We start from the raw sequence: 25,505 nt of genomic DNA, 5'->3' as shown, positions 1-25,505 counted from the left end.
CTGAGCCAATCCCAGTGGAGCCAGAAGCACGCTGGCTTTTGCATCTCCCGCTCTGGATGGAGCTTCCCACAGACCCACCCCTTTACGCTCTGAACCAATCGGAGAAGTACAGGAAGTGCTCTAACATCTTTCCCAGGGTTACGATCGATGGCTTCTCTCTGGTCCCGCCTCTTTTCTATTTGAGCCTATCAGAGAGGAGGTTGGAGCTTCCGCTAGCTCCCTCTTCTTCTTCTTCTCCAAGGCCCGCCTCTGTCCCCTGTAGCCAATGCGGGCAGGCCTGCGGGCGGCATGGCTTCCCTAGCACTGTAAACCCGACCTTCCTGATCTCAGTCCCGCGCTCTCTGTGTTTGCTGGCGATTTGTGGGGCTCGGGCTCCGTGGAGGATGGGTGAGGCCGGGCTGGCCAGGGTCTCGGGCGGACAGGAGGAAACAGCTTCCCTCCCCACGTAGGGCCATAGGTTATAGGGCTGCAGCTGATGTTTTACTTTTTGTTTTTATTGTATCTTATTTTTCCTTCCTTCGTTTTATTTTACTTCTGTTTATTTTTCTTTTGAAAGGGCCGTGTTTTGTATCCCATGTTAACTTAGAACGCATTGTGTAGTTCAGGAAAATTTGGGACTCACCATGTAGCCCGGGTGGGGAACTCAACTTGTGTAGTAACTGGCTCGGCCTTTAGTGTATAGCGAGAGCTCACATGGAACTCACTACCCAGGCGGCTTAGGAAATTGCTATGTAGGCTAAGCTGGCCTGGAACTCGGATGTAGCCTAAGTTAGCCTTAAAAATTAACAGTGTTCCTCCTACCTTAGCCTACCGAATGTACAAGGAGGCCGTTGCTCCTGGGAAAATAAATTTCAGATTTCTAGTCCTTTGAAAAAATTTCTTTCAGCTTCTGTGTTTAAGGCTCTGATTGAAAACAAATCAAGCGTGGGCTGGAGAAATTGCTCAGTGATTAAGGACGCTTGCTACTTTTCCAGAGGACTGGGGTTCACCTCTGGGTTCATCATGCCGCCAAGTAATTGAAAGTAATACAAATAAATCCTTTTAAATTGTGTCACTGTGCACATACACGCATGCCTACACATAACTGAAAGTAATACAAATAAATTTTTTTTTAAAATGGTGGCACATGCTTGTACTCACAACACTTGGGAAGCAGAGGCAGGTGTCCAGCCTGGTCTTTCCTAGTGCGTTCCAGGACAGCCATATAGCTGTATAGAGAGGCTCTCTGTCATAAAACAACCAGTAACAACGACAGCGACAACAAGAAGTCAGTCATGGCACTATTTGTACACAGAGGCAAGAGGATTGTTTTAAGTTTGAGAGTGGCCTGGGCTCCAAAAGGAGACTTTGTTTCAACCAAAAAACTCACCCAGCGGTCTACGCTTCTTGGATCATTGAATGTGAAGTTTGCTTATAATTCTTAAAGCATCAACGGGGGTCTTTGTGTGTGGTTTTAAACTCAGGTCCTCCTCTGGATGTGTGGGACTTCTCGTCACCTTTGCTGTCCCTATGGATGAACAGGTTCTACATATATATGGGCTGTGCCCTGGGAGTTACGCTTTGGTTCTGTGTCCAGATCATCATCAAGAAGCAGGTAATTGGGGTCGTTTTTTTCTCTCTCTACCTCTCCCCTTAAAAGATTTTATTTCTACTTAGGGGCCCATGTGTGGTATGTGTACAGTGTCTGTGGAGGCCAGAAGAGGGTAGGGGTTACAGGTGGTCGTAAGTGGTATTGGTCCTGGAACGGCGGTGTGTGTGTGCTCTTGACAGCCAAGTCTTGCCTCTGCCGCCTCATCTAATTTTGTGATCCATGGTCTTCCATTTAACCTGGAGTTTGCTTATTGGGCCATGGTGGCTGGCCAATGAACCAGAACTCCTCCCCTTTTTTTTGCCTCCCCAGCACTGGGATTAAAGGTTTGTGTCACCACACCCAGCTTTTTATGTGGGCGCTGGAGTTTGAACTCAGGTCCTTTGTGTGTGAGTGTGTGTGTGTGTGTGTGTGTGTGTGTGTGTGTGTGTGTGTGTGTGCAGTTGATGGATCCGTGATGCCTGGTCCTTCTCCCCTTCCATCTTTCTTTTTTCCTAAGATTTTATATGTGTGAGTCTTTGGCCCACATGTATGTAGGTCTGTGCCCTTGGAGGTCAAAAGGGGGCATTGGGTCTCTTGGAATCGGAGTTACAGATGCTTATAAACCACCATGTGGTTGCTGGGATTTGAACTCAGGACCTCTGGAAGAGTAGTCAGTGCTCTTAACTGCTGAGCCATCTCCCTAGCCCGAGTTCTTATTTTTTATTTTTTGTTGTTCATTTATTTATTTGGGGTGTGTGTGCGCGCACACGTGTGTGCGTCTGTCTGTCCGTCTGTGCAGGAGAAGGGCAACACCTTTCAGGAGTTGGTTCCTTCCATAATATCTGTCCGTCTTCCTGGGGGAGGGGTGAAACCTTTCAGGAGTTGGTTCCTTTCTTCCGTAATGTAGGTTCCGAATTGAGCTCTAGTCAGCCGGCTTGGCTACAGGAGCCTGTGCCTGCCTACTCACCTAGCATATGTATCCCTGGCTGCACACTGTGTTGCCATTAGCCTTGAACTTTGAGCGGTCCTCCTGCTTTAGCCTCCTGAGCGTTGAGATTACCTACGGGCATCTCTGAGCCTAATGTCCATACGGTAATAAATCACCTTTTTGTTTGTCTAAATTTTTTTTAATGCCTTAATTTTTTTCCCTTAACATTTTAAAGACTATGCCATAGTGGTCTAAGTTAGAATCAGGAAGATTTTTTTATAATGGAGTTTTAACTTACAAAGAGAAAAATACCCAGGTGTCTTTAATCCCAGCACCCGGGAGGCAGATACAAGCAGATCTCTGAGTTTGAGGTCAGCCTGGTCTACAGAGTGAGTTCCAGGACAGCCAGGGCTAGGTAGAGAGACCTTGTCTCAATAAAAGAGAAAAACAAAAACCAAACCAGAACAGAAAGAATGAGATAAAAATAATTAAAGAGATAGATGGATAAATGAGAAAGAGAAAGCCGTTTCACCCTCCAGGAATTAGGTAGAACACAAGAACGCAGTTTGCCGCCATATCCTGGTGCTTTTAGGATTAAGTTGAAAAAGGGTAGAAGGTATTTGACTCTGGACTGGGGAGATGCTCAGTGGGTTACAGCACTTGCTGTGCAGACCTGACAGTCTGAAAACCCGGGGCCAGTTCCCATAATCCACATAAAAGCTGCTGTGGACACGGAGAGATGGCTCTGCCGTTAAGAGCTTGCGTAATGCTCCTGTAGAGGACCCCAGCTCTGCACCCACGGCACATGTCAGGTGACTTGCAAATGCCTGTAACTCTAGCTCCAGGGAATCCAGCACGCTCCTCAGTCCTTGATGATTACTAGACTCGCACGCACCCACGCTCGCTCGCTCGCTCACTCCCATGCACGCACGGTCCCACGCTCGCAGGCACAGGCACAGGCACTTGAACATGAACACGTACACGCGCATGGCACCAAACCCCTTTACCTGTCCTGACTTACTATTCTCACCTGTCACGTGACGTTTTCTCAAATACTGTTTCTGTTCACCCCAGGAGAGGGCTATGCCAAACTGAAGACATGTTTGGTTTTTTTTTTTTTTTTTTCGGAGCTGGGGACCGAACCCAGGGCCTTGCGCTTCCTAGGCAAGCGTTCTACCACTGAGCTAAATCCCCAACCCCGTGAAGACATGTTTTTATCCAATTCCCCTTCGTGAGCCAGTCAGTTTTCTGGTTTGTGGTCAGCAGCATGCCTGCCTCTTGGGAAGCTGCATTACTTGAAAGCCCTGCTGGGCGTGGCTTATGCTAAAGACCAAGGGCCCCTACACACCCACCAGGCAGCTCCACCGGAAAGTCTCTTCTAGCAATGGTTTGCTGCCTATATAACCGTGGTGGGAGCTTCTCGAATCTTCTAAGTTTCTCGTGGGTTTCATGCCTCTCTTGAGCTTAATTGCTAGAAGGGATATTTTAGTTTGGAGGATAGAGCTGACAATACCCTTCTCTAAACAGTGTAAAAACTATATATAACATTTTCACTGGGTCAAGCGTAAGTATTAACAGATGATTTAAAGCCTCTGGGAGGATCTCTGTCGGCTCTAAGTCAATTCTGTGCCATTTTTTTTTTCCTATTTTTTTCGGAGCTGGGGACCGAACCCAGGGCCTTGCGCTTGCTAGGCAAGCGCTCTACCACTGAGCTAAATCCCCAACCCCAATTCTGTGCCATTTTATATGAAGGATTGAAGCTAGATTCGGAGAAGAAGGCTTATAATTCCAGGACCTCGCAGGCCGAGACAGGAGAATGATTAGTTTGAGGCCAGCCTGGGATATATAGGTAGACAGTGTCTTAAAACAACAATACCCTCCTGCCTGCCCCTCCCCCCAAACAAAACAAAACAAAACAAAACAAAATAAAACAAAACAAAGTTACTTGAACATCAGTGGTGGTGGTGGTGGTCTGTGCGTGTGGATACACACTTGTGTCATTCTCTGAGCAGAACAGCTGTCTCTGTCAGAGCTGCTCTGACCGAAAGACATCAGTCTTGGTGACTGTTGACTCCCTCACAGGAGGAAGGGTGTCCGGTGACTCAGCTGAGAGTCAGGTTGCTCCCCCAATCTTGTTCCTCTCGGCCAGGTGTATGAAATTGTGTTCTAATCCCGTGTGGACTTGCGGTCTTGGAAGGAGCTGCAGTCTATAGAAGGTGGGAGGTTACCTGAGCGGCAGCTTCGTCTCTGCAGCTGTAGGGAAGCCATCCTCCATTGTGGGGTAGGATGTGGCTGCTTTCAGATTCCCCAGGTTGGGCTGGGCTGGTTGGAATCGGGAATGGTTTGTTGTGAGAGTGCTCTAAGGAAGGGTAGACATTGTGTACTTCTCCTTAAAGAGAGAGGTCCTGCAGCTGTGTCTGTCCGTCTGTCCTGGAACCAGTCCTCTGTAAATGCCAAGGGGAGGCTCCAGCTTTCCTCTGCAGGGAGTGGGCATCATGCAGCCTGGAAGAAGTGGGTCTTGCCTTTTGAGGACCCAGCTCGACTAAGGATAAGTCGAGATGTCCACCCAGAAAGATGAAGAGAATGACACCCAAGGTCAAAGTCTGTGTTAATTGTTGGACCTCTCAAAGTGAGGGAGAAGTTGATTTTATTTTTGCTGTCCTGGATCTCTGTAGACAAGGCTGGCTTTGAACTCAGGGATCCCCCTGCCCCTGCCTGAGGTTGAGTCTTGATGGATTCTCTTCCTTCGTTCATCTTCAAGGTCACTCGTTCCCAGGAGAAGAGTGTCCCAGGAGCTCCTGATAGCTCCCTCTCCCCTCAGGAGAAGCAGACACACGTGTCCGGAGTGAAGATTTTCTACGGATCACAGACGGGCACCGCCAAGGTGAGCACTCTGCGGCACACCTCTCTCTCTTGTTTTCCCAGCGTTCAAAGAAAATTCCAGAAACCCTCTGTGAGCAGTTAGCTTTGTCAGCCTTCTACTCCCTTCTCCCTTCTCTCTTTGTTCCTTTCTGGAATTGGTGGATGGCATCTTTCTGTTGGGCCCAGTGTCTGTGGGTTCTGGTCTCGAAGGACCCTGAAGCCCTGGTCTGCGTCTGGAGGATGGAGATTCTGCTGTGGGGATAGGGCGTGGACTTCAGGCACAGTCAACATTGTGACATGACACTGTATTTCACACGTGAGAATCTCACAATGGAGGTAGAAAGAGTTGTCGTCGAACACTCCAGTAATGAAGCAAGCTTGATTATATTTTTCTTCTGGGGTGCGTTTATAGCCGACTTGGGGCGTCTGTGGCTGTCAGCCGTTGTTGGATGTGCCAGGCACCAGTGTGAAGTGAGTGATGGTGACGGTGTCAGGGATGGGCTCTCTCTCTGGCAAGTTCACACGCCTCGTCCGTGCAGTCATTGCGTTAGAGGCAGGGAAGGCAGATGTTGAAGTAGGACCTGGACTGGAGATGTGTGGTCCAGACTCCCAGGGCTGCTCTTCCTGGACGCATGTGTTTCTAGCTTCTCTGGAATGAGGGTCACAACTGTTGAGTGCTTTCTAAGAGGAGACTGAGTAAGCCTGCCATCTTTATAGAAACATTATTTTTGTGCCGCTAGAGAGGGTTCTACTGCCCTCCTGTGGACGTTATACGGAATAGTTGTCTGGTTTGAGCCGGTCTCAGGTGGTCTGTTTGGAATAATACTTCTCATTGTCATTATTTCATTTAAAAAAACTTTCCTTAGTGTGTGTTTGAGCCTGTGTGTACACACACGTGTGGATGCTATAGGACAAATAGCAGAAGTCAGTCATTCCTTCTGCCATATGGCTAGAGAGCAGGGAAGACAGGGTGTGTGTATGGGGTAGATTGGGGGGTGGGGCTTAAGTTTGGGGCATCAGGCTTGGCAGTTAGTGACTTTACCCACTGAGCCGTGTTGCTGGCCTTGTAATTGTTACTTTAACATTTTATAGGACTTTATTTTATGTGGTAGATGTTTTGCCTACATGTCTGTTGCATGCCTGGTGCCCTTGGAGGCCAGAAGAAGGGGTCGGGTCCCCTGGGACTGGAGCTTGACATGGATGTGAACCTCCGTGGATGCTGGGATTCGAACCTAGGTCCTCTGGAAGAGTAGGCTGATCCTAACTGCTGAGCCATCTCTCCAGCCCGTCATTATTACTTTGTCAGTGGGGACAGAATTGGAGTTTAGTCAGAAACACTTTCATGTAGATTTTTAAGCATGAGGGTTAAGGGAAAGCGGTTGCTTAGAAAGAGAGCAAGGGTGTAGCAGCGTGGGCACAGGCTCCTCAGAGAGTCACAGTAGTAATGCGCCTCAGGCCAGCAGTGTGGCTCTGTGCACGCTGTATTACAGCTGTGACCACCTGCACTGCTGTGAGTTATTGAAGTTATCACGTATGTGTGTATGTGCACGCACACCACTGCACTCAACATGGAGCTCAGAGGACAGCCTGCCAGAGTGTCCCTTTTTACTGTGCGGGTCCTGGGGATCAAACTCATGCTTGGTGGCAAGTGCTGTGACTCACCACTGAGCCGTGTCACTGGCCCCATTCAGAGCCTTACGGATTTTGTCTCAGACAAGCTTTCCTTTATTCTAGGCTGACCTCTCTGTACACCCGAGAACGACCTTTGCTGGGAACTCTTAGGCTTCATCTTGCATATTAATCACATAATAGTCCTTTTAATCATTGGTCATTAGTGATTAAATTCTAGTCACATGGCCTGGCTGCCGGCCTTTGTCCTGGAGTCATCTAAGGGCTCTCTGGTGAGTCATGTCACAGGCAAGACAGTGAATTCAAGAGTTTTAGGGATTTTGGGCTGAGTAACAAGGGTCGACTACTTACATTTTCTTTTTTTTTTTTTTTTTTTATTTTGTCTTTTTTTCTGCCCCCCTGGGAGCTGAGGGCGAACCAGGGCTTTGCGCTTGCTAGGCAGGCCGCCACTGAGCTAAATCCCCAACCCACTACTTACATTTTCCACACACCCCCCTTGTGTTCTATGCGTAAACCTCTCCTGCTCTCCCTGCCCCAGCTGTACCTCTCCTCTCCTCTCGTCTTCCACGGTACTCATCGCCAAGCTCTACTGACTCTTCCAGAAGCATCTTCAGGACCAGGGCTTTGTCTGTCTGTGTAGTCTTGCCCAGAAGTGAGTGCCCAGTCAGTGAAGTGGTCATAGTTAATAGGGGTGATAGAGGGCCAAGTTCTGGGACTGCCAAGCAGCAAAGAGGGGGGTGTTTTTCTCGAGTGTCAACCTGCCTGGAAATTTGAGCTTTCCTGAAGCATTCAGTCATGTGCTTTGGGAGAGCTGACCAGAATGTTACATGGGAGAGGGCATCTGACATCTGTGTGTCTCCCTCCATGGGGTCTAATAACTTGGTTTTCTGTCTCCTGCCTTCTCTCTTTGCTGTAGCTGACTCCAGCCCAGAGCCTCCCTGGGCTCTGTCAGACACGGCCTCAACTCCAGGGCCACCTCCTGTCTGCCAACTGGCTTCTCATTCCCTGCCACCCAGCTGTGTTAGTGTGCATGTGCATACACTAGCTCATGTGTGTACACTAGCACATGTGCGTGTGGCCGCCATGTACCTTGTAGTGGGCACAGGGTCGCTGTGCTCACAGGTCAGCACTGGAAAGCAGGAGAGTTAAACACACCGTTGTCTATTCCAAGGAGGCGATGTTTAACCTATGTTCCACCTAGAAGGCTGGGAATGGCTGTAGTTAACAGCCTGGTGTGCTCTGTGCTCTCTGTAGGGCCAGGCCACACTGGACTCCCCCGACTGTTCTGGTTGTCAGGAAGAGGTCGCGTGTGCTTTGAGAAGAGTTTCAGTGTAATCAGGTCTTAAGCTTTGTTGTGCATACAGAATGAGTTAATTATCATCAGGAAAGTTTTTTTCCAAAATTATGTTGTGCTTAGATATGCCTGAAATAAACTGCCCAGCGTCAGACTCTAGAAGTTTGAACCGGCACAGCTACTGAGTCCCGTTCAACTGAGTTTCCTTCTTGTCCTGCTCAGGTTGTCACTCAGCCAGCCCTGATGTTTGCAGAACTCCCACCTACCCACAAACCTGGGGGGTTCTGCAGATACTGTCCGCCTTGTGTTTGAGATGGGGTCTTTTCCTGGCATGGGATTCTCCAAATAGACTAGGCTGGCTGGTCCGTGAGACCCAGGGAGCCTCCTGTCTCTGACTCCTGGATTCTGGGATTATAAATGTAAAACCATCTTGCCTGGCTTTAGCTTCTTTTCTTTTTAAAATTTCAACTTTTTTTTTTTATGTTGTTTGTTCTTTTGGGTGTGGAGAGTGGGTCTACACATGCCAGAGTGTACAAGTCGACATCAGGAGACAAACCTGGGTGTTTGTCCTCCTTTTCTACTCTGTGTGAGACTGGGTCCCTGTCGTTTAAGGCTGTGGACCCCAGGCTGGTTAGCCTACTAGCTTCTGGGGTTCTCCTGTCTCCATGTCCTATCTTGTTATAGGAGCACGGAATTCCCAGTGTGTGCTGCTGGGTCTGGCTTTACGTAGTTCTTAGGGTTCAGAAGTCAGGTCCTCATGCTTATGGTGGAAGCACTTTATCCACCGAACTATTTCCCCAGTCTAAAATAAAGTTAAGAAAGTAAAAAAATAAATAAAATAAAAAATAATCTTTTATTATATTTATTGTATGTGTGTACACGCCCGAGAACAACTCGTGGGGATTGGTTTTATTTTTCTACCAGGTAAGCCTCAGGAATCAACCTTAGGTCATCAAGCTTGCCCCTCCCACTCCGGTTTCTCTATTTCCATTCTCCTCACAATTTTTCTGTTCCTACTGGGGCAAAGCACCAAACACAGTGGATTTAGCCGGGACACCCCTTCATAGAGTGGGAACACGACTCAGTGCCTCACCTCTGAACTGGGCTTGAGAACTCTGGAAGCAGAGGAGACTAAGAGGCCCCCGTTCACAATGATGATCCCTCAAGGCAACGTTGCTGAAGAAGCGCCCACCACGAGGGGTGCCGTGCTCCCTGATTCGGTACACTGAAGGGTTCATTGTCTCTTTCCCTCTTTCTAGGGATTCGCAGTGGTTCTTGCCAAAGCTGTCACCTCTCTGGACCTGCCTGTGGCCGTTATTAATCTGAAGGAGTATGATCCAGATGACCATCTGATAGGAGAGGTTGGTAAATGCCTTTTTCTTTTTCAGTGAAAGCCCCCACATTTGGGGCCGTAGAGATGAAACACTAGTTAAGAGCTCCTGTGACTCTTGCAGAGGACCAGGGTCCCTTCCTAGCACCCACACTGGGTGGCTCACAGCTGCCCGTAATTCCAGCTCCGGGGAATGTGATGTTCTCTTCTGGCTTCCTTGGATGTGCGATAAAGATTTTAAGATTCGGATTTCATTGACCACCTGGCCTATGGGGTGAATAGAATCTCCAGAGTATTTTAAAATTTCATGCTGGACCATTCCGACTTGAAGCTTTTCTACTGTGACTCAGGAACTTTTATCTATTTGTTTTTTTGAGTCAGGATCCTGCCCTCTAGCCCTGGCTTGACGTCAGACTCACAGCAGTTCTGTTGCCTCTGCTTCCTGAGAAAGAGTTCTAGGATTCCTGGTTGATCACTATGCTCCGCTCCAATGCCTGCATTCGAAAAATGAACTTCACTTAGACAATGGAAACCCTACACGTTATTATTCTTAAAGATTTGCTATGTCTTTTATTTATTTATTTATTTATTTATTTATTTATTTATTTATTTATTTTTGACTGTAATGGTTCAAATATTCTTGGCCCAGGGAGTGGCACTATTAGGAGGTGTGGCCTTGTTGGAGTGGGTGTGTCACTGTGGGCGTGAGCTTTAAGGCCCTCCTCCTAGTTTCCTGGAAGCCAGTATTCTGCTAGCAGCCTTCAGATGAAGACATAGAACTCTCAGCTCCTCCTGCACCATGCCTGCCTGGGTGTTGCCCTGTCCCTACCTTGATGATAATGGACTGACTCTCTGAACCTCTAAGGCAGCCCCAGTTAAATGCTGTCCTTTATAACATTTGGAGTTGCCTTGGTCATGGTGTCTGTTCACAGCAGTAGAACCCTAACTAAGACTTTGACTATCAGTGTTTGCCTGCTTGTCTGTAAATGCACTGTGTGCGTGCCTGGTGCCCATGGAGGCCAGAAGAGGGCTTTGTTGAATCCCCTGGAACTGGAGTTATAGCTGGTTCTGATCTACCGTGTGGGTTCTGGGGAAAGAACCTGGGTTTTCTGTAAGAGCAGCAGGTGTTCTTAACCAGGAATCATCTCTCCATTCTTGTCTTGAATAGTCTCATAATCGAATATCCTTCTGACATAAATACCGCTTTATTCAGATCACTAGTAAAAACGTCTGTGCCTTTCTGGTTGCTACGTACACGGACGGCCGCCCTACAGAGAGCGCAGAGTGGTTCTGCAAGTGGTTAGAGGAAGCGGCCAATGATTTCCGCTTTGGCAAAACGTACCTGAAAGGACTTCGATATGCAGTGTTTGGCCTGGGAGACTCTGCCTACCGGAGCCACTTCAACAAGGTGGGTGTGCGGTGACTTACAGGACTAGGTCCTTCCTTAACCAAAAGACAGACAGACAAGATCTCACGAGAACACATTATATGTGAGAACTAACGTATGAACTTTACTTTTGTTATTTTTTAATTTTTATTTTGTGTGTGTGTGTGTGTTTTGCCTGCATGGTTATCTGTGCACCACTTGTATGCCTGGTCTCTGCAGAGGTCAGAAAAAGGTGTCAGATATCATGGAACCAGAATTTTAGACATGTGAGCTGCCATTTAGGTGCTGGGAATTGAATGTGGGTCCTTTGGGAGAACTATCAGTTCTCTTAGCTGCCCAGTCATCCTTCTAGCCCCAATAATAATAAATTATTACATTAATGTTGTTTTTTTATGGTGCTGATGATGGATCCTAGGTCCTTGAGCATGCTAAACAAGTACCCTGCTCCTGAGCCACGCCCCCAGCCCCTCACTGGTGGATTCTAGGCAGGTGCTCTACCACTGAGCCACAGCCCCAGCCCCTCACTGGGGATTCTAGGCATTCTAGGCAGGGGCTAGGCAGGGGCTCTACCCCTGAGCCACGCCCCCAGCCCCTCACTGGGGGATTCTAGGCAGGGGCTCTACCACTGAGCCACGCCCCTAGCCCCTCACTGGGGGATTCTAGGCAGGGGCTCTACCACTGAGCCACGCCCCCAGCCCCTCCCTGGGGGATTCTAGGCAGGGGCTCTACCACTGAGCCACGCCCCCAGCCCCTCACTGGGGGATTCTAGGCAGGTGCTCTACCACTGGGGCCCCAGCCCTTCACTGGGGATTCTAGGGGGCTCCACCACTGAGCCACGCCCCCAGCCCCCTCACTGGGGGATTCTGGGCAGGGGCTCTGCACTGAGCCACGCCCCCAGCCTCACTGGGGGATTCTGGGCAGGGGCTCTACCACTGAGTCACCCCCCAGCCCCCTCACTGGGGGATTCTGGGCAGGGCTCTAGCCACGCCCCAGCCCCTCCCTAGGGGGATTCTAGGCAGGGGCTCTACCACTGAGCCACGCCCCCAGCCCCTCACTGGGGGATTCTAGGCAGGGGCTCTACCACTAAGCCACGCCCCCAGCCCCTCCCTGGGGGATTCTAGGCAGGGGCTCTACCACTGAGCCACGCCCCCAGCCCCTCCCTGGGGGATTCTAGGCAGGGGCTCTACCACTGAGCCACGCCCCCAGCCCCTCACTGGGGGATTCTAGGCAGGTTCTTTGTCCCTCAGCTCCATTTTCAGCCACAATAATCTTGAACTTCTGATCCTCTTGCATTCGTCTCAGACTTCTGAGGATGCAGACGTGTGTGCCACCATACCTGGTTTATACAGTGCTGAGGACTGAACCCAGGCCTCCTGTGTACTTGGCAAGGGCTCTGTCACTAAGGGATATTTCTAGCCTTTTGATTTTGGAACAGAGTCTCATAAGTTGTGCAGGTTGGCCTTGAACTTGCTGTATAGTCCTGGGAAGCCTTGGACCTGAGATCCTCCTACCTCAAACTCCTGAGTAGCTAGGCTGACAGCTTGGAGCTTGAAGAGTGTTATATGGACCCGTGCTGTGTTCCTCAGCAGAAACTCCTGAACTATGGGCCCGAATCACTGGGCTTCTGCAGTGCAGCCTGGAGGTCTGCTTTAGAGGACAGATTGGGTTTTTAGTTTGTAAGTTTGTGGGGTATGGTTTTTTTCAGTGTGTGTCTTTTCCCCTTCCTTCCTGAAGGTCAGCACGAACATCGACAAATGGCTCTGGATGCTTGGTGCCCAGAGGGTGCTGACCCGAGGGGAGGGCGACTGCAATGCAGTTCAGAGCAAACATGGCAGCATCGAGGCCGACTTCACAGCCTGGAAGACCAAGTTCATCTCCCGGCTGCAGGCCCTACAGAGAGGGGAGAAAAAGGGCTGTGGCGGGGACTGCAAGAGAGGGAAGTGTGAGTCGGCGCAGCATGGCCCAGGAGACGTGCGGTCTCACCCACAAGGCGAATTGCATCCTGGGGATGCTGAGGTGTGTGCTTACGCTCCTTTCTCTCTGTGTGTGTGTGTGTGTGTGTGTGTGTGTGTGTGTGTGTGTGTGTGTGTGTGTGAGAGAGAGAGAGAGAGAGAGAGAGAGAGAGAGAGAGAGAAGGCGTGAAGAGAGGTGAAAAGGAGAGAGTCGTGGCTGTCCTCTTGGCTGTCCTCTATGTGGCTCTCCTTTGTGTGGCTATCCTGTGTGGCTGTCCTGTGTGGCTGTCCTGTGTGGCTGTCCTGTGTGGCTCTCCCCTGTGCGGCTGTGTGGAGGGGATACCTGGCCTTACCTCTGCCCTGGTTAGACGATCTGAATGAAACTCAGGTGCAGCTATTTCAGAGATGAGCACAGCTTGTGACTTACACGGGGTGCCAGCCATGTGTTAGACGTGCTGCTCCTCTTCCTTCCCCTCTTCCCCTTTCCCTCCTCCCTTCTCCTACCCGATTTTCCTCTCCTCTTCCTTCTCTTCATTCTTCTCACCCCACCTTCCCCTTCCTTACCTTTTTCCTTCTTTCCTCTTCCCTTTTCTTCCTCTTTTCCCACTTCTCCCTTTCTGTGTTCCCCTTTCCCTTTTGTCTGACAGGGTCTGGTTTATGTAGCCCAGGCTGGCCAGGGGCTCACTACTTAGCTGACGCTAGCCTCAGTATCCAAGCACTGGGCCTTGAAGCTCAGGGCCATGACACTCGTTCTTGTCCCTTTCACTACTGCATTGCTGAGCCAGGCTGATTTTACCATCTCTGGTCAAGAAATGGAAGCTGAGAGGAGTGACGTATGTCTCAGTCTGAGCGTTGTATCCTGACCCCAGCGACCGTTGCTCACTCTTGTTGGATGACTCCTCAGGCATCCACTTCCTTAGAATTGTCTCCAGGCTGCACAGTAGCTGCTGTGGTCACAGCCGGGCTCTGCAGCCTGGCCTCTTCCTGTGGGAGCAGCTTTGAGTGTTGGCCCACCGTGTCTGTTCCTCACCTTTTGCTCCAGTCAGTAGACGAGGCTTAAATGTCTGTGTAAACGGGCAGTCCATCTCCTAGCTGGCTGCTTCCGGCCCTCCCAGCTCCAGGGATTGATTGACAGTGCTTTCCCTCCCTAAGGGTGGCGTAGGGCTCCTTTCTGCTCTTTGGCTACAGTCTCCTGCCTGTGAGGCGGCCCTCAGGCACTGCCTCTTGTCTTGGCCTCCCAGGTGCAGCCTCATGAGTGTGCAGCCACACAAAGCCAGAGTCCTTTGTTTTCTTCCTGTGGGATTGAATAGTCTCACAGGTCTTGCCGTCATATCTCCAGTCCGCCATTTTTTCAGGTTTGTTTTAGGGTTTCATGCAGCTGGCCTTGACCTTGACATACAACTGAGGATGACCATAAGTTCCAGATCTTCCTGCCTAGCATGCTGGGATCACATGGGTACCCATCTTGATTTCTTTTTTCCTTTTCCTTTTTATTTGGCAAAGGGGTCTCCCCAAGTTGCCCAGGCTACCCTTGAACACACCCTTTAGCCCAGGACGATCGTGGAGTTTCCCTGCTTTAGCTTCTTGAATTACGGGGGTCACAGGCTTGTGCCACTAGGTTCTTTTTTTTTTTTTTTGTCGTTTTAAGACGGCCTTGCCCAGTGCTCCCACTTGCCTTGGAACTGGGTGTGTGTAGTTCATGCTGGCCTGACTTGTGACCTCTCTCCTGACTGCTGAGGTTACAGAGACTTGCCACCATACCTGGAAAGAGCAATGTTTCTTTAAAGACAGGATTTCATGCTGAGAGGATCATTCCTGAGAGCTGGGAGGAGAGGTGTGCATCATAGTCATAGTCAGTCATAGTCGTCTCCTCCTCTTCCCTCTTCCTCCTCCTCCTCTTCTTCTCTTCCTCCTCCTCCTCCTCCTCCTCTCCTCCCTCCCTCCTCCTCCTCCTCCTCCTCTTTCTCAGACTGTTCTCCTCTCCCCCCTCTCCATCTCAGACCTTGGCCTCTGCTCCTCCCCCCATTTCCCACCTCTATCTTCCTGCTTTTCCCTCTCTTCTTTACCTTCATTACCAGCTACCGCCACACTGGGGTCCTTGGTGCTGAGCAGAGGTGTCAAACGACAGGTAGGTTTGGTCACCAGGCATCTGCTTGCCTCTTACCTGTGAATGGTCAGTGACTTTCTTCCCTAGTTCTGTAGCAGGCTTTCCGCAGCTACTCCTGCCTGCAGTCTGTCTATTCTGTCAGCCTGTGTATTCCAGGTAGACAAGGGCTACACTGCCCTCCTTTTAGACTGTATTTTAAAGTTTGTATTCCTTCTCACCCCCCCATCTTCATATATGTGTATGTGGTGTGCATGTGTGTGTATGCATGTTTGTGCATGCTTGTGGGCATATGTGTGTGTTTGTGTATTTGTACACATATGGATGCTAGAGGGTGATGTCTGGAACCGTGTTTGATTGCTCTTGTACCCTGTTCATGGAGGCAGGGTATCTCAGTCAAACCCAGTGCTCAGAGAGAGAGAGAGAGATGGCTCGTCTTCCTGCCAGCTTGCTCTGCATTTCAGTCAGGCCGGAGTACAGGCAGGCAGCCATACTCATCCAGCATTAAACGGATTCGAACTAGGGATCGGAACCCTGGTCCTCATGTTTGCCCAGCAAGCGCTTTAACCACTGAACAGTTGCCCCAGCCCCTTTCAGGCAGGCACTTTAGAAGCCTTTGCCATTTTCCCTCCAGGATGCGATCTCCCCACATCTCTCTCCCAACCCCACACGTTATTTCCCAATTTGCTGGTGATTTCTCAGTGGCTTCTTGTTGTGCGTGTTCTACCTCCCACCAACTCAGGCGACTTCCCATGCTCTCTTACACTTTACGTTCCCTTAATGTGTGGTCAGTTGTTGATGACAGAGGCAGCCTACTGTGGCTACTTATCCCTAAACCTTTTAGCCACAGCGTGAGAACTCGGTAATGTCTGTGCCCCTGCGCTGCTCTAATTGGACTGGAACCTTTCTGGGGAGGAAGGGAATGTTTTACATTAGTTTTCCAACCCCAGTGCCTTCCGTGAGTTACATTTCACTTCTTTTGTTTTTTTAAACGTTCATTTATTTTTTTCTAAATATATGTGCATGGGTCTTTCGCCTGCAAGTGTATTTATTTGTGCAGTACATGCATACCCTGCCTGTGGGGGCCAGGAGAGGATGTGGGGTTCATATAACTGGAGTTCCAGAGCATTGCGAGCTACCACGTGCACGCTAGGAACTGAGCCTAGGCTCTCTTCAAGAGCTGCCGGTGCTCGTGGTAGCTGAGCCATCCCTTGAATCCTCTGCATTCATCTTTTATTGAAGACAGGCTTTAAATTTTCTGAAGGTCACAGAGTCAAGTTAATGGCAGTTTTGATTAGATTTTATGTGAAGATGAAATGAGTTCCTTTGAGAGGCAGTGAGTTTGTCTCTGTCAGAGATGAGGAGCCCGAGTTACAGAGGAGCCCGAGACGGTCAGCTGAGTGTCTCGCCCGCTAAATGCCACCTGCTGCCAATTTTACAATTTCAGTTAAATTGATTAATTTTGAGACAGTCTCATGCAGCTCACGTGGCATTGATCGATGGCCACTTGATTGAGGGTGACCTTGAACTTTCTTCCACCTTCAGCGCGCTGGGAATATAGGTGTGCATCACCAGGCTGTGAGCATCACCAGGCTGTGTGCATCACCAGGCTGTGCTTATCCAGTGCTGGGACGGAAGGAACCCAGGCTCTTTGCGTGCTGTGGAAGCACTCTGTCAGTCTGTCAGTCTGTCTACCTCTCCAGCCTTCTCCTCTGAGGGCTTGGGGTCCCAGCCGTGCTCATCCCTCCCGGTTGAGCAGCAGCGTCTGGGTCAAGCCTGGCAGAGCTGTGTAGCTGAGGCTGGGATTCTTAATTTTTCCAGAAATGCTGACCTTTTATCCAGCACTGAATTGAAATCACTTCGCTGTCCTCGCCTGCAGAAATGAGTCTCAGGCACATAGCACTTAACCTCAAGACACGTTCTGAGCAGTGACATGTCCAGGCGGTTCCAGTGCGGGGCGGGTATCAGCTCATAGGCCGAAAGAAACGGATGTCACAGGCAGTATGGGCTCATGGGGCCACCGCCACACATGTGGCCCATTGTTAGGTGACGTTTTTTGTGACACGTTACTATTTTGTCATCTAGAAGCAAACAAGCTTCTGCCCAAAATATAAAAAAATTGTGTGTGTGTGTGTGTGTGCGTGTGCATGTGTGTGTGTGTGTGTGTGTGTGCGTGTGTGTGTGTGTGTGTGTGTGTGTGGGGTGTGTGTGTGTGTGTGTGTGTGTGTGCGTGTGTTTGTTTGTGCACATACTGAGAGCACGAGTGGAGGCAGATGACCCCCTGTAAAGTCGTTCCCTCCGCTCACCAAGTGGATCCAGGAGGTAGGACCCAAGCTGTCCGTCTTTGTGGCAGGCACCATTACTCACTGCAGCGGCACAGTGGCCCCAAGCCTGCTGGGAAGAGCTGTCCCACTGAGCTACCCCACAGCCCGGCCCCGACTTCCTGCCTGGCGTCTTCATCCCTGATCATGGTCCCGTCTGATTTTGCCAGGCAGGTTTGCTGAGGGATTAGTTTTTGTCCCTCTGAGGTTTGTTTATGTGCTCTGCAAGTCGGTCTGTACAGCACGTGGATGCAGCAGCCACCCATGGAGGCCAGAAGAGGGCCCCAGATCCCCTAGAACTGACATCAGAGGCAGTTGTGAGCCACCATGTGGGTGCTGGGAACTGAACTCTGGAAAAGCAGTCGATGCCCTTAACCACTGAGCCATCTCTCCAGACGCCTGCTGTGATGCCTTTTCACAGGGATCGCTTTGATGCCAGAGGTCTAAGATGGTGTATATTTTTAAAAATTAGTTCTATAAAGGCGGGGCTAGTAAGATGCCTCAGACTATCAAGGCACCTGCCACCAGGCTTGACGACCTGAGTTCCATCCCTGGAACCTGCATAGATGAAAGAAAGCATTGACTCCACACGCACGTGCGCTCATGCCTGTAACTCAGAATAATGATTAAAAGAAGCACAGAGAAAAATCACACAAAAACCCTGTGTGGGTACTTTGAAGTGTGGCCGTGGAGAAGCACCTGCCCGAGATTGTGAGAGGGAATCCGTACCCAGCAACACAAAATCACCCAAACCGGAGTGAGAAGGGTTGTGCCGGCTTTGTGCTGGCTTTGTGCTGGTTCTGAAGTTCTCGCCTTGCAGGAGGAAGAGCCCTGTGAGAGCAGCAGCGAGGACGAGCACGGGACCCAGGGTTATCAGAGCCTGAATTCTGTGGTTGATGTCGAGGACCTGGGCAACATCATGAGCCCCGTGAAGAGGGAAAAGGTACTGTTCCTTTGGGGATGCTGCAGTTGGAGCCTGTGGTCCGTTCAGCTCCTGGATTCTGGCGTAGCACGCTTCTGGCTTGGAGGGAAGGCGGTTTAATTTCTCTGGCTTCCTCCTGGAAGGGTTTCTGTTTTTGTTGTTTGTCCTTTTTGTTTTGCTGTATTTACATGAACTTTGAACATTAAAAATTACATTGGAGTTGGGGATTTAGCTCAGTGGTAGAGCGCTTGCCTAGCAAGTGCAAGGCCCTGGGTTTGGTCCTCAGCTCCGGAAAAAAAAAATTACACTTATTTCACGAGTGTATGTACTTCGTGTGTTGTATGTGTGTAGGAGCACACGGGCACAGCTAGAGGACAGCATCTATGAATGGGTGCCTCTCTCCTTCCGCCCTGCGGGTCCCCACGATTGGACTCAAGTTATCAGTCTCGTGGCAAGCGTACCTCTCTGCTGAGCCCTCTCTCTGGCCTTTCCTAAATTAAAGGCTCCTGGGAGGGCAGGTAGATCTTATGCAGAGGCTGAGGAGAGGACAACTGGTTTACCGCGGGCATTCGAGGCTGAGGAGGATTCGTTACCATTAAGATTTCAAGTGGAAGCCCAGTGGTGGTGCCGTACACGACTTGAATCCCAGCACTGGGGAGGCAGAGGCAGGAGGATCTCTGTGAGTTCCAGGCCAGCCTGGTCTATAGAGCTAGTTCCAGCATAGCCAGGGCTACACAGAAAAACCCTGTCTGAAACAAAGAAACAAACCAAAAAACAAAAATGGTCTTTTTTCCAAATCAGTCAGACTGTAATACAGTGAAAGTAATTTTTGGCTTTTGGCTGAAAATGTAATTTTTTTTTTATAGAAACAGTCTTAAAATGGAAAATGAAGTAACAGATTTAGATAGAATTCTGGAATTTACACCTGGTTAAGCCTTCCTTAAAGCTTTGCCTAGGAGGATGCATTTGTAAGGACACATTTCTTTGCTTTTCGTCTGGTGGCCAGTAGAGGTCGCTAGAGAACACAGTACCGATATGGTCTTTGCTGTTTGTTAGTTCTGGAAATGAGTGATGTTGGACCTGGAAGCTGCCAGCTCATAGAATTTTAAAGTTTCCCATAAAGCCATCAAAGGGAAGGGGCTGTGTGTATTTTTCACCTTCAGTGCCACCAGTGTTTTTTCTGTCTTCGTTTCATCTGTATATGTTTGCATACATGTATTGAATTTATTGTGTTGCTATGTGTGAACCCAGGAGCCATTGTGTATGCTGGGCTCTGCGGTGCCTTTGAGTTACAGCCCGAATCCCATCCCTCTTTTTGTCTTTTTGTTTTTTCGTTGTTACTGTTTCTTTGAGAGAGGGTCAGATGAGCCCAGGCTGGCCTTAAACTTGGTGTATGGCCACCGATGAGAACACATGATTGAGGGCTTTTTTCTTCTTAAATTTTTTTTAATTCCATTTGGAGGCTGCACTGGCAGAGGGCGTCTCGCACTGGCTTTGCACTGTGATCACACTTAGGCATTTGGAGCGCTGACTTTGAAGATGGAGCGTGGTTGATGTTTCTAGAGTGAGAAGGTGGGAGAGTCAGCCTGAACTGTGTTCATTCACCGTTTGTGGGCTTGCTGCCCTTGATCCCCATCTCCTTCCCTCCTCCCTCTCTCCCTCTTTCCCCCTTCTCTTCGGCTTTTCTTTGCCTCCTTTCTCAAGTGTGCCAGTGGAGGGTGCACCTCCTGCTAGGAACTGTAGTTTGCTTGTTTGTTTATTTATTTTATATATATATTTTTGTTTTTCAAGACAAGATTTCTCTGTGTGGCCTAGAACTAGCTCTGTAGACCAGGCTGGCCTCGAATTCACAGAGATCCACCTACCTCTGCCTCCTGAGTGTTGGGGTTGATGGCATGCACCCCCTCCCCCCCGGACGATAGTTTATTTAATACTTGCTCTCTGCCCCCCCTTTCAGGTTAAGAAGTTGAAATTCAGAGAAAGTCAGTAATTTTCCAAAGTTAGGCAGTTTGTCTGTGTTTGATTGTTAAAAATGTTTGGTCTTGGGGTGGGCAGGATGGTTCAGGGGGTAAAGGTGCTTGCCGCCCAGCCTGAATGCCTGAGTTCGGTCGCAGAAGACAGAGGTGCTGTCTTCTGACTGCCACACACGTACGCTCTCGTTAAGTAAGTAAAGTCTCGTAAAAATTACGAACTTTTTCAACAGATGAACTACTTGCTTAGGCTGGGTTTTTATGGTTGCTATGTTTTGTTTCGCCTACTTACCTGTTGACCCTGGTAGCGTGTCTTTTGATCGTTATCTCTCTGTCAGCGAGATCACCCTGTGCGATGCTGCGTCTTCCTTGGTCGCATGAACCTCCTCACTGTTGCTGTGGAGTCTTGGTTGGTACTCATTCTGGATTTTATTTTCTCAATTGAACACAGAGAGAAAAGGTTCAACCGGAGGAGAAAGCGGTCGTGCACAGGAACTCAGAGAAGAATGAAGACAGCGAAGCGAGAGCTATGATTACGCCTGCTCTGCGGGAGGCCCTAACTAAACAAGGTGACCACCTGCTGGACTGGGGATCCCTGCTCTCCCGTGTGCTCGGCTTGACGCCCAGGATGGGAACCATGGGACCGGCTTGTCACAGGGGACAAGTCTCATGTTGGTTAGTGTGGCAGTCGGGTCATAGCATGTGTGAGTCAGAACTTAGGGCACTGGGGCCCGAGATAAACAGCACTGGAGGAAGCATTTATCTAACTCAGTTTCAGGTGCTCAGCCATGTGGCCTGCGTTTCTGGGTCTGTAGGGAGATAGAGCCACGCAGCAGCAGAACTGCCTGGGAGAGACCTCACCGTAGGCAGTAGATAGTTGGAGACAGGAAGCAGCCACACCCTTAGCCACTGTTCCATGACGCACTTCCTCCAGCCAGCCCACCTTTCACAGTGGCACTGCCTTATATAAACTACTCACTTCTTGACCCCATCAGAGGAGCATTTATTTCCTCAGAGTCCTCCATTTCTGACGCTGTCTGGACATACCTAGGTGTTAGTCCGTCCAGTGGACCTGGGGTGGGCAGAGCCGGAGGACACTCCTACTCGCCCCACGACTCTCCTCGGCTCTCTTTCTCAGGCTTTCCTTTGGGTCTTGTGTATTCCAGGACGGTTTCAAACTCACCGTCAAGTTGAGGGTGACCTTGAACTTCTGATCCTCCTGCCTCCACCTTCCAAGTGCTGAGATTACAGACATGTCCCGTCATGCCTAGTGTTCATGGTGCTGAGTTCAAACCCAGGGTCTTGGTTTTCCTGCTTGTTTGTTTGGGCACCACCTCCAGAGTCCAGAAGGCTTCCGATCCCTGGGACTGGATGGTTGGGATCCACAGTATGGGTGCTGCGTGTTGAACATAGGTCCACGGGAAGAGTAGCCAGTGTTCTTAACCCATACGAGTCATCTCTCCAACCCGTTGCTTGAGTTTTATTATTTCTTCAGTTCTTTATTTTTTGAAGGTCACAGCTCATGCGCTTTATTGAATCCACTATGAACGGCCATGTGAGTGTAACATTCGCGTATGTGTCGGGTAAACGGTCAGGACTAAGACTCGGGTTTGGGGCAGCTGAGACAGTGGAACACACAGCAAGCCTAGAAGGCCCCAGAATCCGTTATCTACTGCGAGATGCTGCAAGATGGTGGTTTTCTAGTGGCGTAAACAATGATGACCATGGCCGTCAGGATGGTGAGATCAGGGGGCCGATGTTCAGGCACTTGGCAGTGGAGGTGAAGGTCTGGGCCCCAGTCACATCACCCACCATCTTCCTGTCCCTCGACTTCACGGAGTAGGCTACGCTGTGAAACCCAGGCAGCAGACGTTCATGAAGTGTATCGATCAGGGACCAGACCTCGTGATCAGGCGTGGAGACCTCAACAGCATGTCGACCGTGGTGGTTGTCGCAGAAGTTGAGATGCGGGGTCCTCCCAGTACAACCGCCTCCTGCCGCTCCATAGGCCTCTCTTGGCTTTCGAGGCTGTGAATAAGGAAGGGCGTTTCTTCAGGTCTTTATTATGTCCTCTCCTTGTTCCTCGGGGACTGTGCTCCATGTCTTCATGGCTGCTTGCATTCGGCCAAAGTTCACTGATGTTTCTATTAGTTCAGTCCTTTGTTTCTTGTCTCACTTTTCACTTTAGCTTCTATCATCGCATCTTCAGATTTGGGAAAGTTTTTGAAGATTTATTTATGCATATGGTTTTTCTCTGGTGTACATTTTTACACCACTAGGAGGTATAGTTACAGACATAGTGACCTCCCAGTGGGTGCTGGGAATTGAACTCTGCACCTCTGAAAGAACAGCCGGTGCCCCTAACCACTGAGCCATCTCTCCAGCCCACCAGATCTGTCAATCTTTTTTTTTTTTCAAGACAGGGTTTCTCTGTGTAGCTCAGGCCATCCAGGAACTCAGAGATCCATCTGCGTCTGCCTCCCAAGTGCTGGGGTTATATGCACGCATTGCTTCCACCTGGCTTAGATTTGACAATCTCTTTATGTCCGAAGTCTTAGTTACTTTTCTGTAGCTGTGAAGAGACAGCATGATCAAGACAACTTATAAAAGAAAGGGTTTATTGGGCTTCCAGTTTCAGAGTGGAATCCGTGACTGTCATGGGAGGAAGCGTGGCTGCAGCAGGTGGGCGTGGCACAGGAGCTGAGAGCTCACATCCTATCCACGAGTAGGAGGCAGAGAGCGCTAACTGGGAAAGGCGTGAACTTTGGAAACCTCCAAGCCCTACCCCCAGTGACACACTGCCTCCAACAAGGCCGGACCTCCAAGTCCTTCCCAAACAGTTCCACTAACTGGGACCAAGCATTTGAACACATGAGCCTATGGGGGTCATTGCCATTCAGACCAGCACTTGCCTTTCCCTGGGCTCCATTCCCCTACAGGCTTGAGGCCATGTCATAATGTAAAATGCATAAGCCCAACCTCAGAAGTCCCCATCGCCTGTCATGTCTGCACTTTAGTTCACTCCGTCCACCACATGGGTTTCACGGAATAAACTCAGGCTTGGCAGCAAACGCCTTTACCTCCTGAGCCTCTTGCTGGCCTAACCTGAAGAGCTCTTTGAGTCAGAGTACCACAGAGATAACTGCACAGCCGAATTTACTGTAGCTCTGTAGCCAAACGGCTACAACTGCCAACTAGCCAAGATGGGGACGGAGTCAGACTCAGTATCAGCAGATGAATGGATGAAGAAAATGTTCAGACACATTTTGTTGGACCATAAAGAAGAACAAAATTACATCCGTAGGAAAGTTGATACTGGAGATGATTATAGGAAGCCAGGCTCTGAAAGACAAATGACATTTCTCTTTCACTGTGGACTCTATAATATATATGATACACAAAATCATTTACGTGAGCCCTTGGGGGACGTTTCTCATTCAAACTGCCACATGTACTCTAGTTGTTGCATGCAGTGTGTTTCTGGGCAAGGTCTTAGTCAGCCTTAATTGTCAGCTTGATACAGCTGTCACCTGAGAAGGAAATCTCAATTGAAAAACTGCCTAGGACAGGTTGGCCTGTTGGCATGTCTACAGGGAATTGTCTTGATTGTTAATTGATGTAGGAGGGAGGAGCCCACAGTGGGCGGCATCATTCCTTGAGCTACGATCCTAGACTATGTAAAAAGTTAAGCGGGCAGTAGCCTGCAAGTGAGACTGCAAACAGTGTCCCCATATTTTCAGCTTACCTTTTTCCCCCAATTTTCCTCTTTGACGGACTATGATCTGAAAGTACGAGACAAATAAACCCTGTGTTCCCGTAAGTTGCTTTTGGGCTGGATGTTTCGACAGAGTAAGAGGAAGGAGACCAGGCTTGTTTGGGGCACTGCTCAGACCTTGGGATTTACTACAGAGATTAATAACCTTGAAACCACTGAGCTCCTGGAAGCCAAAAACTTGCCCACATGATAATGGATTAGTTTATTGAGTCTCTGTCATTAAATACATATACTATTTATTTATTTATTTATTTATTTATTTATTTATGAGCTAGGCTCTTACTATGTAGTCCTGGCTGGCCTGAAACTCAGTATGTAAACTAGGCCAGTCTCAAGATCTGCCTCCTGAGTGCTGGGATTAAAGGCACAAAACCCAGCCTGGCCTTGAACTTCAGAATGACCCTGACCACCCGATGTTCCTACCTCCACCTGCTGGGGGCTGAGGTTCAAGCTGTGTCTCACTATGAATGGACGTTAGTCAGTTTCTCATGGTCATCAGGTTCCTGGCTCGCAACCTGCAGCCTCAGCACCCTTGGAGGCTGAGGAAGGAAGACTGGGGCTACTTGGTGAAACCTAGTCACAAACCAAACCATAGCCACAAACCAAAACACGAAAGCTTCCTCAGCAAGTTAAACCTTCAGGCTTTTTGGCAACAGGGTCGTTGAGTTCTGTCACTCAGTAGAGAAAAGCGGTTTCACTCAGTGTCGTCGTCACCTTCTGCTGTGAGACTTTGGGTTCATTTCTCTGTTGTCTGCTTCTCCATGTAGGGTACCAGTTGATTGGCAGCCACTCCGGTGTGAAGCTTTGCAGGTGGACCAAGGTATTTATTGGTTTTATCCAAATATTATTTCTATTTTCTGCATCTTATTTTTCCTTTTCGACTTATTTTGTGTATACACGAGCGAGCGCACACATGGAGGTCAGAGCACAGCCCACAGGACTTGGTTCTCTCCTTCACCCTTGGGGCTCTCTCTGGGGACCAAACTAAGGTCTTGAAGCTGGACGGCATTCACTTCCATGGCCCCTTATGGTCCTCAGAGCGTTGTGGTATACTTTACGTGCAGGACATGGTTCAGTTTAGTGTGTCGATAGCCGTCATCCAGTCCACCTTGAGGCTCTCTCTCTGGAAGAAAGGCCAGCATCAGCATTCTTGAGTCTCCCCCCAGCTCTCACGAGCCACTGATCTGCCTTTTGTCTCCACGTGACCTGGCTCCTTGTGCCTGCTTTCTGTCACTGTCTGATGTTTCTGTGGCCCAGCTGTTGGGCACCATGAATCCGCATTTGATTCTTCATGGTGGCCGGTGGCATTGTATGTCATACTTTGTCTTTTCGTTGAGATGTTGATTAATGGACACAGGGCTGGCCTTGAACTTGTTATGTAGTTGAGGGTGACCTTGAACTCCTGATTCGCCTTCCTCTGCTCCCCGAATGCTGGGATTGCTCCTGCAGTGCCATGCCCAG

At 49.5% G+C, this 25,505-nt stretch overlaps 1 protein-coding gene and 1 pseudogene across 1 annotated transcript in view; one reads left to right on the top strand and one right to left on the bottom strand.

Moving 5' to 3' along the window:
* The first annotated feature begins 246 nt into the window (after positions 1–246).
* The window catches only part of LOC116885544 (S-adenosyl-L-methionine-dependent tRNA 4-demethylwyosine synthase TYW1), an 83,442-nt gene continuing 58,183 nt past the window's right edge, over positions 247–25,505 (top strand). Inside the window, exons 1-9 of the mRNA XM_032886838.1 lie at positions 247–387; positions 1,464–1,594; positions 5,260–5,382; positions 9,543–9,644; positions 10,827–11,021; positions 12,735–13,016; positions 18,198–18,320; positions 20,721–20,838; positions 24,812–24,864. Of these exons, the coding sequence (XP_032742729.1) occupies positions 384–387; positions 1,464–1,594; positions 5,260–5,382; positions 9,543–9,644; positions 10,827–11,021; positions 12,735–13,016; positions 18,198–18,320; positions 20,721–20,838; positions 24,812–24,864 (1,131 nt within the window). The 5' untranslated portion in view covers positions 247–383. The remainder of the gene's footprint in view (positions 388–1,463; positions 1,595–5,259; positions 5,383–9,542; positions 9,645–10,826; positions 11,022–12,734; positions 13,017–18,197; positions 18,321–20,720; positions 20,839–24,811; positions 24,865–25,505) is intronic.
* Positions 22,074–22,275, bottom strand: LOC116885830 (annotated as a pseudogene).

The sequence above is a fragment of the Rattus rattus genome, chromosome 16, assembly GCF_011064425.1.
Source record: "Rattus rattus isolate New Zealand chromosome 16, Rrattus_CSIRO_v1, whole genome shotgun sequence".
Classification (NCBI taxonomy): Eukaryota; Metazoa; Chordata; class Mammalia; order Rodentia; family Muridae; genus Rattus; species Rattus rattus.
This window is presented reverse-complemented; position numbering and strand designations above follow the sequence as displayed.